This window comes from Apteryx mantelli, chromosome 5, assembly GCF_036417845.1.
Source record: "Apteryx mantelli isolate bAptMan1 chromosome 5, bAptMan1.hap1, whole genome shotgun sequence".
NCBI classification, from domain to species: Eukaryota; Metazoa; Chordata; class Aves; order Apterygiformes; family Apterygidae; genus Apteryx; species Apteryx mantelli.
Genome location: NC_089982.1, coordinates 37,097,962 through 37,113,746, shown reverse-complemented (window position 1 = coordinate 37,113,746; position 15,785 = coordinate 37,097,962). Strand labels below are relative to the sequence as shown.

Genomic DNA, 15,785 nt, shown 5'->3' with positions numbered 1-15,785 from the left:
GCATTTAAATTATAGGTCACTACTGTCATTTGCCATTTGAGGAGATTCTCAGCTCACTATCTTCCTGATCACACTTTTCCCAGTTTGTCCTAAGTCCTTAATTCTTAAACGTTTTAAGAAGAGGAACCATACTTCTTATTTTTCCTAAATTAGGAATTGGCTCATGATCTAATAAGCGCTGTTACACTGTGCATATTTAGTTAATTTCAAAAGACCCAAGAAATAAAATGGATGTTACATAAATTATACTAATAACATATAGATTAGCATGTGTACTGATCATGCCCTATAATATATGCATTCCTGCCTTTAAAAAAGCCTTAGTCATACCCAGAAATCTTGCAGTGGAGCTAGTGTGAGGAGTCCCTTGTCACTGAACCAGTCTCTGATTCTCTGCTTATCCATGAATTTCCTTTGGCACCTCTATGTCTTTGCAGCCAGCCTGTGTATGCCTTGCTTGAACTAGCAAACTAAGACTACCCTTAGGTAGAAGTGCCACTTTGTCGGTGGTGTGGATGCAGTTGTCACAATGCATCATCTCAGCTCAGCTTGCCATATCGCCAGGAGGGAAGAGGTATGGTGCTTGTTTGACTAGAGTTAGACACAGATGGCGTAGCCTAACCTTTGGCCCCCTTGCGATTGTCTCAAAGTAAATACTGTATTCTGCTCATAGGTGCTAAACAGGAGATGATGTTTTGGGGCAGTGGGAGGATGGAGCCAGAGGGGAGAAAGTAGAAGAGAGACTGAATTTTCGTAGGACTTGTCATGCCTCTCTGTCCCTGCTGCTGCCCAAATGCTTTCAGGGACTCCCTATAAAGGCCTATCACTGGTCTAAGAGCAAGCAGACAATAGCATGCGGTTCTAGTCTGTGACTCATGTTTTTCCTCAAGAAATTCCTATCGTTCATTATTGAGTGGTAGAGATTTTAACCACAGAATGACATGTGTCTGGAGATCTGGCACAGAAGAGCATGTTGGATTTAGCAATTATTTTTTTAGCTATTGCTAAAACGAAAACTGAAGGTATGTGCTGTTTGTGCAAATCTTATTGATTTGAATTGGTGTAAAGCAGGTTAACTAGACAAGCAGTGATGGAGCTCTTGCAGTCGTCATACCTGATGTAGGTAGATTATGCCTACAAAACCTTCTTATCAGAGGAAACTATGTGATTTAATTTGATAATGTGTACTAACAAAATACCGTGCTTCAACAGCTGCCCTTCAGTCACTTGTAGTTCTGTGCTGTTTGTCTGTTTGTTCTGTATAGTTACAAAGCCAATCAAATGTGAAAAAAACCCTTAAATTGCAGTATATGGTTGTAAAGCAAGTCCCTGAAAAGCTGAACTACTTCCTGTTTTGCCCCTTTTCCTTTCCATTGCCAGACTATTCCAGATGGATTTTTTCCTCCTTTTCTCACCTCTGAAGTGCCAGCCGTTTTTAACCACAATTCTGAACGTGCTCTTACTTAACCTGTAGACATAATAACTGTATTAGATACTGAAAGGAAAAGAGTCTGTTGAAGGAATATATAGACATGTAAAAAGAGTGCTCGAAACTGTGATTGCAGTGCATGGATTAAAGTAGTAGCCAGGAGCGTGCTTGTCAATGGAAGAGCAGAGGGTATGTGGAAAATAGACGCCTTGACTTTTCATTTCCTTGTTTTTGTAGGGGTTTATATAGTTACCTTAACTGCTCCACAATGATGACTTGAGGGTATTAATTTCCTATGACTTTCTATGTTTAATAGGTGGAGCTAAATATGTGAGGAAAAGGTCATGAACTAAGTAAAATATTTTGTCCATCAACAGTTGTATGTGACCTCTGATATGTCAGCAGCTGTGTGTTTCTAGGTGGCTTAATTTTTCATTTCCTTGCTTTTGCAGGTATATCAGGGAGACAAAAGTGCACTTAATGAATATATAAGTAAAAGCCTTATCCTTGGTCAATTATGATCTGGTAGTGACATGAACAATCTTGCTTCTATGGTAAATATGTTGATGTATGATAGGGTATTTGCTAACTAGCTAATAAATCAGTTAACCCAGAAGATGGAATAACTGTGTATATATCACTTTAAATAGAAGCGTTTCATAGACAGAAAAATTTCATGAATACTTGAAGGTGATTGTAACTTTGTTTAGAGCAACTCTGCTTAAAATACAAGTTTATGCTCTGAAATAACATTCTGAGACAAATGAGGGAAGGAATTGTACTAGGAAAAAAAAGCCTTTTTACAAGAAACTAATAGAGTTGGAAATAGTAGCTTTTATCTCTGGGGGTATGCAAAAATACCAAGGATACATTGGGAAAGTCTGGAAGAATAGACTTTAGGATGGTCTCTAACTTTCTGTGTCTGGTTTACATTTAATGTATCATCTGAAGGCAAGCACAAGCTCTGTGGGTTAACATATAACTTTTTTTTTTTTTTTTTTTTTTTTTTAATTTAAAGACACTGTTAAAAGTTGTTCCCATGTAGCAGTTTACCGGTGGGGTATCTCTGGGAATTTCAAAGCATCTCTCTGATCCTGCATTTATCTCAGGAATGCTGTGTCAGAAATCAAAACTCTCCTCATATCTTAAGGATTATCAACTTCCCAGCCATAGCTGGAGAGTATACAGTAACAGCTATGTGAGTGAAACCTTGCTGAAAGGCTGCCAGGTTGCAAGGCTTTGCAAACAACTAGGTGTATGTGTTCATTCCCATGCCAAAAAACTTCCCCTTATCTTACGTGAAGATACAATCTCATGATTCGTGGGTGCAAGGGGTTTATCGTGATAAAGTTCAAGGCTTGCATTGGCTTTTTCCCAGGATCTGTAGGGACATGAATTAATGGTCCAACTTAGTGTCCTACAACATCAGTTTTCTTATCTGGTAGTAATCCTCTAGAAAAAAAAGCGAGGCAGGAAAGCAGAAATTTCTCTTCAGATAGTTTAATAAAACCCATATCCTGTAACTTGCCATGTTTATTGTGCAATTTAAAACAAAAATTTCATTACTTCTGGCTCCTACTGCTCTTTGTGGAAACATTCAATAATCATGTCATTATAGGAAGCTGATGCTGAGGGTTCAGAGGAATATAGGCTCTTAAATCGTGGTCTTGTGCTGTGGAGCTTAAATCTGCAACTTATAGAATAGATATGTTAATAAGCTTGTTTATCTTTTTGGAGCATTGGCTGTAAGCTGCTTGGTTTGCCTCAGCCTATGTTTATGCATTTGTCAGTCTGTGGCATGTGTGCTCCTTTGTAATGGCTGAATGTCCTATTTCTGTTAAATTTCATCAGAATCATTTTGTGTATGGAATTAATACAATTTAGACTTCATTGATATGGGCTTGGAGTATAAAAAGAATGAACTTGTTGTTTACAAGATTAAGTTTACCAGGTATAGCTAGAGACAAAATATGAGAATGGGGGATCTGTAGGTCAAGGACCAGGTGTATGTGCCGTGACGAGAAGCTCAGCTCTTTTGGCACGCTGAAAACTTGTATTCTGCAGGAGCTGATGAGGCAAACAGTTTCAAGTCTTCTCCCTGCCAAGCTGATTTTAAAGCTCTCACAAAATGTTAGAGAAGACCTTGTATTCATTCTATCATCCCTTCTTTTTTTTTCTTGTGTCTCTCTGATCTCTGGTTTTGAGAGGGTCTCTTATTCTTCCTTTCTCCTTGGGAATTTCAAGAGGAACATAAGAGAATGGGTATTATCTACAGACAGCAGAGCCCATAGAATGACCCTGACATGGCAGGCTGCTTTTCTGTCTCATAAAGTAGAGGTAAAAGTAAGTCTCTGATCCTCTTTATTGGTCTTTTGCTCATTGCATAGGAGCCCTGCAGAAGTCGTCATTCTGGTAACCTGGAACAAGACTAACTTCTGCTGATTTTGAATTAAAACCTTTATCCCTTAGGGAAACGGGCAAACTGTCAACTTGTGTTGCTCTTCAATACTAAAAATGGAATGATAAGAATCAAATGCTTATAAATTCTTGCATGTCAAGAGGAATTAAAGTTCATGTATGTATTTTTAAATTATAGTGAGATCATCAGTTTGGCCTGGCCCGTGTTGTATAAGGGGTATTTGACTCAAGCCCAAGGAAAATTTGTAACTTAAAATGCATTTAAAATTAATGGCAGACTTGCCAACTTCTGAAAAATAAATATTTAGGAAAAATGTGCTCAAAATTTAGTAGGTATTTATAGAAATTTTGCGTCTTTGTTGAAACAAAAATCAGTGATCTGAAAACATGAAAGCTTTTCAATAAGTAAATCCTTATAGAATTTGGCAGAATAGATCATTCTTGTGTAAGCCTTTGTCTGTGATGGAAGTCAGTGTTCAGCTCAGTGATCTGTGCTCATTCAGCAGTGAATAATTGTCTGCAACACGAAGGCTTCTTACACTTCAGCATAATTGGGACTAATAACACGCTGACTTTCTGGCTAAGATGTATTTATGGTGGCTAGTGCTCACTATGCCTGACCTACGTTTATCAGTTCATATGCTCAAACTCCTGCTTTAAACCTTAAAAATTCCTTTTTAAATTTAAAAAGGAAAACACCCGATATAGTCACATCAATGAGAAAACTAAAATGTGATATTTATCATAGTGCTTGAAATAAGTCTTAAGAATATTTTTGGTACTATTTTTCTAATTTATATTTATCCTGTAGCTGAAAAGTGTAGAGTTAATTGAAATGGTGTGATAGTTTGAATGTTAAGGAGTAAAATTTATTGATGGTTTTCTTTCTTGTGACCAAGTGGTGGTCTTTGGCTCTAGCCATGTGTGAAGTTGCCTAATGTTTATTATTATTCTGAGGGAATTAATGAATGATTACAGATGTTCTAAAATATATTATTTTTGTACGTCTAAAGAATATACTGTAATGCCACTTATTTATTAATATTTTATCAAAATCTATAGCAATATTTAACTTTGTAAGCAATATTTATCAGTTTAGCTGCAAAAAAGACTGTCTTCTCTGTGTACTCTATAAAAAGAATGTACCCTATAACAGGAGAGAAGCTGAAAGCCCATTAATTTTTTGTAAGACACTTTACTGATAAATTTATTGATTTAATAAGTAATATGCTAAATACTCCATATTTTTCACATAGTTTATTTACTACATTTTTGTAATCTTGATTTTCCACTGTTCCATATATGTCTGCAAATATCATTTATTTTATTTACATTGTATTAGCATTTAAATAATTTTTTGATAGAGGCAGACAAAGGAATCTTGAAGGTTAATGGCAAATATTTGTATTTTTTGAACACAGTCACATTTCCACCTGAGTTTTCGGAGAAAATATCATATTATTCCACAAAGAAGGAACAACATATGAATTTCAGAATTTAAAGAATCATGACCAATGTTTGTGCTTCAAATCTATTAATTTGGTTTTCAGTATATGGCAAATATGAATCTGTATGTAATCGCAGAGCCTTACTGTCATACCTTGAAGAAAGCCTGGAAATGAAAATTCCTAAAATAAATCCTTTAATTGTAACGTTGGTTGGTTGCACTGTTGAAAGGAAAGATTACATATTAGTAAACATTACATTACAAATAAAGCAACAAAGCCTAGTTATAAATATGCTAAGATACTTTCATATTCTAGTTCATTGTTCTTGAAATATTTTTAAGATTTTTGAGTCAGGAGATTATGGCAACTGTCCAGGCGAGAGAGAGAGAGAGAAAATACATTCAGGGTTTGGGGTTTCCTTGCATCACATTTTTGGACTCTTGAGGACAATTTCTGGCACTTCCTTTGGTTGCATGCCTCAGACTGTCACTGCTGTCAGGAAAAGGGACCTTTTTTCCCCACCAAAAATACTGTTTATTTGATTTAGGTTGAGAAAGTCTGAATCATTTCAATTGACTATTGAAGATCACTGTCTAAAAAAACATTCTGATCAAAAATAGAAGTCTGAGTATAGAAAACAGTGTAATGGTGAGTTGTTCTAAGGCTCTATTTTCTTCTAAGGTCTAGACTTTTTATTATGAAGAAGCTGTTTCTCCAACCCCTATACTGTTGCCTCTTGTCTTGCTGAACTGTTATGTTGCACTGCAGGAGTCACTGGCTGAACTGCATCATGAACACTAGCTAGCTTTCTAAGTGAGCTTTTAATAAAGGGGACTGTGGTCTAAGTGGCCTTCAAATGGAGACATCATGGTAGAATTTAAGAATTGAATTTTTTAGTTTTAAGAAAAGCTGAAGCTTTTTGTATTTTATATGCATGGTTTTTCAATGGGGAATGAAAAACAACCTAACCCTCTAGAAAATGTACTCTGTAAATTTTGTCAGAAAACTTTTACTGGGAGTCAGCATCTCTTGCTCAAAGCATGGTGGTGACTGTATATGGAATACACATGCATGCGCGTATCTGCTAAGGCAGCATAGGTTCTTCTGTAGTTCAAAGCTGGGAATGTGTAATTATTTGCTTATATTCCTTGAATCAAAGTACATTCATGAGTATGCTAGATCATTGAACTGTGTGGTTCTGCTGAAGTATAACTTCCTTTTCTGCTTCCAGTATAAAAGGAATGATGATGTGTAATTAACCAAAAAAAGAAAAAAGAAAAAGCCTGCTAACAGCTCTCCTTTGTGTAGTTGTTTATTAGTGTCATATTCCTGGTGCTAGTAATCCTTAACCTTCCTTAAGGGAATGCTAGTGCTAGAAACTGCAAATAATAATGGAAGTGTTAGACTGTAATCCCTTTTTTATGTACTTGATGGAAAGTCAGTTACTGAAGATGAGAGTACCAGCTGTACTTGCATTACCAAAACTCTACAGGTATGTAAAAGATCTTAAAAGGCAAAAGGGACTGGTGTGGTCATTTACTGGGACTGATTGTCTGTCGCAGCCCAGGAAAAAGTGACCTCCAATTCCTTTGCCTGTAATGCACCTCTCCTTGGATAGCTATAGAAGGTCTGGCAACTTGCTGAAACTACTCCCTCAGTGCAGCTATGCTTAAGCACACTGAAGGTCAGTATAAGTTTACAGGAAGGAATGATAATATATAGTATTGTGTCAGGAACAGCAGGGAAAATGGAAGACTGTTATAGTTGGAATTTTTTTTTTTTGTGTCTCTGTTGATTGTCAGCTACAGATGAGCAGTGTTGAGGTAACAGTTCCATCTTTACGCAAGCTTTCTTGCTCACATATAATTCTGGAATTGTTACTTGCTATGTAAGAAGCTTCTGTAGTAATTCTCTCCTCTTTTAAGATTCCTTCTTGATCATTCTTGTATGTTTGTTTCCATATTCTCATCCCAGAGAGGAAGGTGTAAAATATCTAAAATTAGTAAAAGGTTAGCCTTCAGCCATTTATATGTAGTATTTTTAAGTACAGGGCTGGGCTGCCCTTTAAGTCTTGAAATACCAGATGGTTCATAGTTCCTGGGGCTCTTAGTAGAGTCATAGTTACAATCAGTAGTACTCATAGGCATTTAGAAGGCAAAACAGTTCTGATTTGATGATTTGAGAGAATTCTGAATGACTTTAAGCCCTGGAAACAAAAGACTTTCTAAATGTAAAAGAGACTGGAAGGTTTTTTGTTTGTTTGTCTGTTTGTTTTAACCATCAAGTTAATTGATGTCTTCCAATTTTTAATTAATTAATTTAGTAATATAAGCTAGATATTGTTTTGAACTGAGACTACTATATGTGCACAATTACCATCTCCATGTGGCACACAAATTTGTGACTACATATTCTCCCACATCACCTTTGATGCAATATGATTGTGGGTGTATTAGTACCAAACGGATAATTGTTTCTGTAACTTAGGGGGTGAACAAAGAAGTGTTTCTAGCTCATATGTTGAGATTCTCTAGGTTCCGCATGAGTAGATGTATATTTGGAACATATCTGTACAATTTGGGTTAATATTCTTGATCTGTATTTCTTGATCTGGATAGCTTGAAAGTACAAGAACTTAAAATCCGGTGAGGGAATATACCCAGATTTCAGTACTGGATCCTGAACTTTGGGGAAATGTCCAAACATTTACTGCATGTGGATGCGCCTAGTACTCAGCAAACTTGCATTCGTTTCTCAGACCCTTCCTGGTATTTGAATGTGTTACAGAATAGCAGTCACAGTTTCCAGACAGTGAATATCTGGTGGTGTGGGTAAGATATCCCCGTCTTATACCTGGGTAATGAAAAATTGGTACATAAGGCAGATATAATTTAGAAGATAGTGTAAATATATAAATTCTTTTTTTTTTAGTCCACTGTTTATGTTTTGGGAAACATGACATGAACATATGAGCAAAATTCATGGTTTAGGCACGATATCTTGACTTGGGGCTCAGGTGTTGTTGCTTCTATTTTTTTGGTATATAGTTAACATTAGCAGTCACCCTTATAATGATATGACATGTGCTACCTTCAAGTATGGTGGCTGCCTACTCCTGCCGTTAAGAATGTTGATTTAATCAGTAACATGGTCTAGCTCCTGCGACATCCTTTGGTTGGAAGAAGAGAGACAATGCAGTCTATTTTTATTTTCATTCTAGCAAAAATGATTTTAGAAATATTTGATAGAACGCTTTTGACAATTAGTATCACACCCTAATTTGGGTCAAGTTTCTAAGTTACTTTATTTAGCAAATGAATATTTTAAAGCTATTCAGGGAATACTTTCCGTGTGTAGTTATAGTGCTGTCAACAAAAGATGTGATTAAATAAATTGAATGTTGAAGACTTTCGGCTTACGGTTAACACCAGGTAATTAAAAGTAAGCGCTGCTGTGGGAGTGCATTATATATCAGCTGTATTCTTTACCTCATTAGCTGGGTTTTTGCATGTTTATGGAGCTAACTTGCAATTAAAAATGTCTTTAACGTATGCATAATAAGGCCTTTTAGGTATTTGGAATAAAGTACTACAATTTAATTGAAATTGGTATAGCATGAATAGATGTCTTAGTAACATATGAGATAAATCTCCATGCCTAACTTGACACTCTACATCTTTTTCTCTTGTGTAATTTATATTGCTGAATATAATGCCTGAAGTTTAATTTGTATACAGAAGGGAGATTCTCTCTTCAACTCCTAAGATTTTGATTTATCATATAAGTAAAACTTGACTGATCAGATATACTAAAATTTATGCAGTACTTATGAAGTTGTGTGAATGTTAATATGTGCACACTGACATTGCTGTGTTTAGACTATCATATATGCTTCAATTAAGTCTTCACTTCTACTGATGTAGTATAATGTCTAGGCAACCCTCAATGTTAAAAGTTTCCTTTAATGCTTTCTTTTTGAATACTATGATATCTTTTTTAAATAGTTGCCTGAAGTTTAAAAGCAAATCTCAGGGAAACTAAGGTAAAAAGTAAAACCTACTTGCAGGCCTTTCATCCTGCTAATCATGTAACTATCCACTTGTTTGTCCATGGTTTTGTAAAAGTGAATTGAATATTAAGTTGTATCATGAAAAAGAAACAAGAGGGAAGTAGAAAGTGTCTTCTAGGTTAAGATAGATTGCCAAAGATGAAGCATAAGACAATGGGGAAGGAACAGTACATTTATTGTTGATCCTTTTGCAGGGCATAGATATATACGTGCTAGATTTGTAAACAAGGATCGTGATGTGTGAACCTTCATGCAGTATTATTTACTAACTTTATGTCTTCATATAGGAGTGTTGTCATACAGCCGAAGAAATCAACCATTTCCTCTTCTACAGCTACTATGGGTATTCCTGCAAATGCTGTCAGTGTGGTTTCTTCATTAGATTCATCCCAGGCCCTAGATTTGGCAGGAGAATCTCCTGGTGAGTAAGGGTAAATTAAACAACTTGGACTGCAACCCTTCCTCCCTTGCTTCCCTCTCATCACCCCTCCAGTATGAATACAAATGAACAAGTTTTTGTTATATGATTTCCTGTTGAAGGCAAGATGTTTTCCAACATTTATCTGCATATCAAAACACTGTAAATGAGTAAAATAGTTTTTCAGACATGAAGTCATTAGTTGCCTTCAGTTCTAATACTGATTAAAATATATATTTTATAGATATTATATATGTCTACATATCTATCTATAAGTCTTGCTATTGTAAGAATAATGATGGTTATTACAAGATATATATTCTTTGGGGAAAATGTGTCTTAGTATGCTCAAGGAGGATGGTGTTTTACACTTTCTTTTTTACTATTGGAGTGTGTGTGGTATAACATGTCCTAAATTATCAAGTCAGACAACAGGGCCTTGGAGACCTTTGTATCATTTGTGTGCATCTTTGTCGTGCACCCTCATGTAGTGACTTGCAGGCCTGCATTTGATATCCCTGTCTCTAACAAAGACCAGTACCAGATATTTTATAGGAAAATAAAAGTGACTTTAAGTTAAACTGGACCGATTGTGCAATGATATTACACGTGTTTGTGACAATAAGAACTCATCCTTTTTGATATTTTCTAACAGTTTACCCCTCAAAGCATTTCATTATTCCTAGTTTTGATGCTGCAGCTACACATAATTAAAAATTAACATTCTGTTTTAAAGAGTTTTATGAGAAAAAAAATAATGTTGTATTTGATAATTTTTTGTTCAACTTTTTTTGTTTTTTCCTCTGTATAGCAGAACAAATGCAAATGTCTGATCTTATTAATGCAGTATTTGTCATAATTTCAAAGTTTCTCAATGAGTTATTTAAAAGCAGGCATACTATATTAACTTATTTTTAGTAAAAGCAGGATATATTCTTGAGACTACTTTTTTGTTACCTTTTTTTTTTGTTACTTACCATAAGTAACTTACTTATAAAGCATAGGGTATTTTTCCGAGACTATATGTCTTAATGTAAGTAGGACTGAAAATTATACAGAAGTGCTTCCAATAGCTTTAGCCTGATGTCCAGTTCAGTGTTGATGCCTGACTAATTGCTTTGGATAGTTTTTTCATGGGGGACAAAGTTGAGTAGGTTGTTTATAAGCAAGTGATCCTTTGAACCTTAGTCTTTCTGGCCTTTCCATAGGGGATAAATGATGTTTAACCTTATATGCTGTGCCAAAAGCATACTTTTCTACTTAGCCATGTTTAAGTTGCAAGGCTCTCATAATTGTTTGTGCCCATGAAGTTAAATGCCAGGACTTTGAACTGATTTGCATCTTAATCAAGGGAATCTCAATCTTTGCTTGATTGCTGGATGTTTCTTTTCACTGTTTGAGCTTTTTGCTTCCAGTTTTGCTGATCTTGTATACAATTTGCGAAGACTAAGAAAAAAATTTAATCCATTCTTATGTGCTGTAATACTCATGTGTCTAGATGACATTTGCTGTTCTTTGCCCTCCTCAATTGTCCATAGCATTTCTTGGGGAAATCATAAAGGTTTTTTTCCCAATCATGATGTAGAAAAGAAAAACCATTGAAGTATAGTACGCTTTTATTCTTTGCAAAAGGGAGAATACGTTTTGTCCCTAAAATTGCAGGCAGTAGCACTATGCTAATCTAAGGGTAACATTTAGACTAGGAAAGTCAGTTGTGTTTTAAAATGTTACAGTTCTTTAGGGAAGACTCGCTTTGAAAAACTGATCTGTTTTAAAAATAATAAAACCTTAGATACTTTGAAATTGTTGATTAACATAATTACTAATGTGTTAAGTTCTTACCTGTTTTCCCAGGTTAGATAGCAGCTAATTATTAAAATTCCTGAAGTCAATATTTATTTAATTTCAACAGGAACAAATCAGATGAGCACTAATTTTCATATTCACTCAATCTTTTAAAAAAAGTTTTTTTAAAAAAAGTGCTTCTGTGCCTGTAAAATGTATAAGAAATCCAGACAATAAACAATACTGATGTAGTTTGTAATTGTGTGACTTCCAGAATGTCTGGGAGTTTTGGCAAAAATTGGACATCTAATCTGAACTGATATGCATAAAAAGAAACTAATCAGGATTAAAAATAGTAGACATGTTTAGACTGGCAATCTATTTAATTAAAAGAAAAAGTGAAGGGATAAGTGAAATTGTGCCTTAAACCGATTAAAATGTGAGACTATTTCTTTTTCTCCCCAGTAGAATAATGTCACGGAAACAAAAATTTTGTGGAGCTGGAGTAGTTTTTATTTGTATTGCACATGTAAATTGCACACATTTAAATTTGAAATACTGTTCTGTAAAATGACTTTGACTTCTTGATAAGAAGAGACAAGTAGCGATAAGTTTACTATAAAAACAAAATAAAATGTTTCTCCCTGAGTTCAAATCGCATGTTTTTTCCACTAATTTTTGTCTTCATGCAACAGAGAAGAGATGGGCTCATTTTTTTTCAGCTAACATTCATTTTAAGCCTGTTTACTTAGTCGTTAAGAAAAAGGTGAATTAAATCCTGTCAAAAAACAACAGCCTAGGGGTTTCTATAGTGAATATTAATTGTGGTCTTTTTCACATTCTAAATCAAGGCTATGTATGTTGCTACATTTAAGAATAGCTTTCAGTTGCTTTTTCTAACCTCAAAGGATTTTTTTAAAGTGAGTTTAATATGCATTTGTTTGATATGTTTTTAAAACTGATTAAGCAAAGAAGCCTTTGCATGTAATGCTTTACTTTGTAGACCTGAGTCACTTTACTCCAAAACAGAGATGAAAGCAAGATATGGACATTGAAGTGGGATTAAACAGCAAGCGACAGTGTTTTACTTGTACTGTGTATATGAGAATAATTTGTGAATAAATTCTATCTAGTGCATGAATATCCTCCACCTGCAGTTATGATATCAAAATTGCTTAACTTAGTTAGAACATACGTTGAAGTATTAGGCAGTCTGTATGATTCAGAGCTCTACATTCCCATTTATGTACGCTCGGAAATTATCAACCTGCTTCCCAATATTTTTTCCTAAACATTGTGTTTTGCCTGTAGCTCAAGGTCTGTGAGTATCTTACCGGATAACCCTTAAGTTTGTCCTAAGCTCACAGAACTTCATATAAAGTGGATGTGACATGTCTTGGCCTTCCATAGGCAAAGTGTTGACAGGTTGGAAAGATAACCATCTAAGCTCACTCTGTTCCTCTGATGCTCTGAAAGAGGGTGAAAATGTGTTTTGGCCTCAGACAGCATGGCCTTTTAGCAGGAGACATTTCTTCACCTTTATTCACTCAAGCTACTGAATATGCCATGGCACAAAAAGCTTTGCTTGCTTACAAAGCTGCCCCTTGTGGTCTAAACTTGTTGGTTAGCATGTTGCTGATTGCCAGTATCGGGGTCCTTAGTCTGCTGGAATTGCTGTTCCAGTTGTTGCAAGATCCTGAAAACGAATGAACCTCAAGCATGTGGGAGAAAATAAAGCCTCTTTGTGGCCTATGTTGAATCAATCACTTATCTCTTATGTAGGGTGCTACTGAGCAAAGGAGTCTGACTTGCTGGTAATTGTCTAAAGAGGAGGAATTTAGTTGAGTTGTTTCTTCCTTGAATGGACTTGTAGTCTGAGTGTGAGATTTGATGCAGATGGAGATTTTATAAATAAAATGTCCAGGATGGGCTACTGGAAAGGCAGGGCTAACCTTTGGAAAGGCAGAGCTATTGTGAATATCCTAGTGGGATGGTTTTGCGTTTTTTTGTTTGTTTGTTTTGGTTTTGGTTTGGGTTTTTTTGGTCACTTAATTTTTCCTTTAAAATGTTTCAGTTGCTGTTGTAATGTTCTGCAGTGATGTGAACTTCTTTGACTCCCACACTGTTTTGCAGTTTGCATTCTCACTGTTGTTTTCTGTGATGCTGAGTTTCCCTGATTATGTACTTCAAGGATTTCCCATGCCTTTTATTAATGTTTTGCTCAAAGAAATGCAGTTTTGAGGCTTCATCTACTATTCAATTTTCAATTGCTTGTTGAAATACCATTTTTATAAAGAGAGAGTATGAAAAGTTTGTTGGAGGCAGGAGTAATTGCATTTTGTCCTTGCTGGCGTCCTGAAGGGAGAGAGCACTGAGAAGTCTCCCTCAGCTTCTTTCTTCTACCTCCTCCCCTCATTATGTGCAAGTTACCTGTCGAGTTCTTTGAGTTTCACTTGTTTTTCCTCTGAGCCACGCAGAGTTGCTAGTGGGATTTCTGTTTCTCCTGATTAGAAGCATCTTGTGTTCCCCATAGTGTGAAGTAATAAACAAGGCTATGTCAAAAGCTGAGGTGAAAAAGGAGACGAGGGTTTGGAAAGAACCTGGAAATAACCATTGACAGGAGAAGATAAAAAAGAATGAGTTTGGCTCCTGAATTCTAGTCCTACATATAGGAAAATGTAAATTGTTTCTCTTGCATCTTGCTTGTTTTGCAAATGATTTTTATAGATAAGTGAACATACCTTGAAGTCTTGCAATAAAATAAGTTACTGGGAGACAATCTAAAGTAGGAGAAATGTGTGTGAAGTGAGTTACTGTCAGTGCAGAAGTCATTCAAGAAATTAGTTGGAATATGGTAACTATTTCAAAGAAAACTCCAACTTTACAGCTAGGCTAGTTAGCAAAGTCTAATGACACTTTTCTATCTCAGATATTAGTGATATGCAATGGAAGTGGTTTAATACTATTTCAGTGTAAAAACCTATTTTTAAACAACTTCCCTTCAGAGAGTGCACCATTGTTTCGTGAAATCTGGTTTGGTTTAGCCTACAGATGTGTTTATGTAACAGATCCCTTATATTAGCTTGTAAACCTTTCATTGTAGTCTTTCATTGTACACTTCCAGCCCAGGAAGTGTATTTTTGAATGAGCTCATTATTTTACCAGATACTCCTTTCATAAAGGGCATCAGTGTATTTTTGTATGTTAGGTTTGTTGTACAGAATTAAACAGCCACAGTTATTTAATTCAATTCTTTGTTTCTACCTTGTCTCCATCCTCCCAAAATACAGTCTAGCGTGCACTGCATGTGTCTTGCCTGTGCCTGTTGTATAAATATATATGCAAAAGCATAAGGGTCTTACAGAAGGAGTTTCTTTAATAATATTTTATTGCTAGAGACATTATTTGTTTAGACCCTTGGGGACCTTGAATAAACAATAAGCTTTCACTAGAAGGGTGCTAGACAGACGATCTATTTGCATTTTCTTTTATGTTCTTGCAAATGTCTGTAAAACTGTCAGTTTGAAGGAGCCAGTTTATCAGTGAAAGGATAAGGAAGAGATAAGTCAGTTTAGTTCCACATGTTTGAAGTAGCTACTGCACTTACCCACATATGTGTTGTGGATGAAAATACGCTATTGAAGTATTTTCATTTTTTATTTTTTTTACTAAATGAAAAACAAAAAAGAATAAAAACCACTTTGAGTTAAATTCAAAAAAGTACTTTCACAAAACAATTTGAATGCAAAAATCACTATGCACGTTAATCCCATCTAAAAAAATGTATAATTCTCAGCTGTGATAAATCTGAGATTCACCCTTTTTGGTGAAATATATCTGAGTTTGGAATGTGTACCTAAATGATGATAAGCACAAAGAAATTTATGTCATAAATACCCTTACATAATCTTCAAATAGAATATCAGTTTATAGAGGTACCTGCCCTATGCTGTTGTCAGACTCAAATTATCAGTGCTTTTTCTGCTATTTCTTTATTGAAAAGTTGATTTTAACTTAAAACTTTTGCATTTTTACATTTACACCTCATCTCTTTGTTATGCAGAACATATAGTAATTTCTGGAAGAAAAAGTCATATCATTATCTGTGTTGTCAATGATGTCCTTTCTTCTCACCGTTTTTACCAGTGCTGCTATTGTGTGTTTAAAAAAAATAAAAATAAAAAAAAAGTGAAGGTTACCCAGGTCTAACCACACGTC

General features: G+C 35.3%; 1 protein-coding gene across 1 annotated transcript in view; it reads left to right on the top strand.

The window, feature by feature from the left end:
• The window catches only part of LRBA (LPS responsive beige-like anchor protein), a 376,211-nt gene that overhangs the window by 54,149 nt on the left and 306,277 nt on the right, over positions 1-15,785 (top strand). The window contains exon 27 of the mRNA XM_013951635.2: positions 9,652-9,785. Coding sequence (XP_013807089.2) covers positions 9,652-9,785 — 134 coding nt within the window. The remainder of the gene's footprint in view (positions 1-9,651; positions 9,786-15,785) is intronic.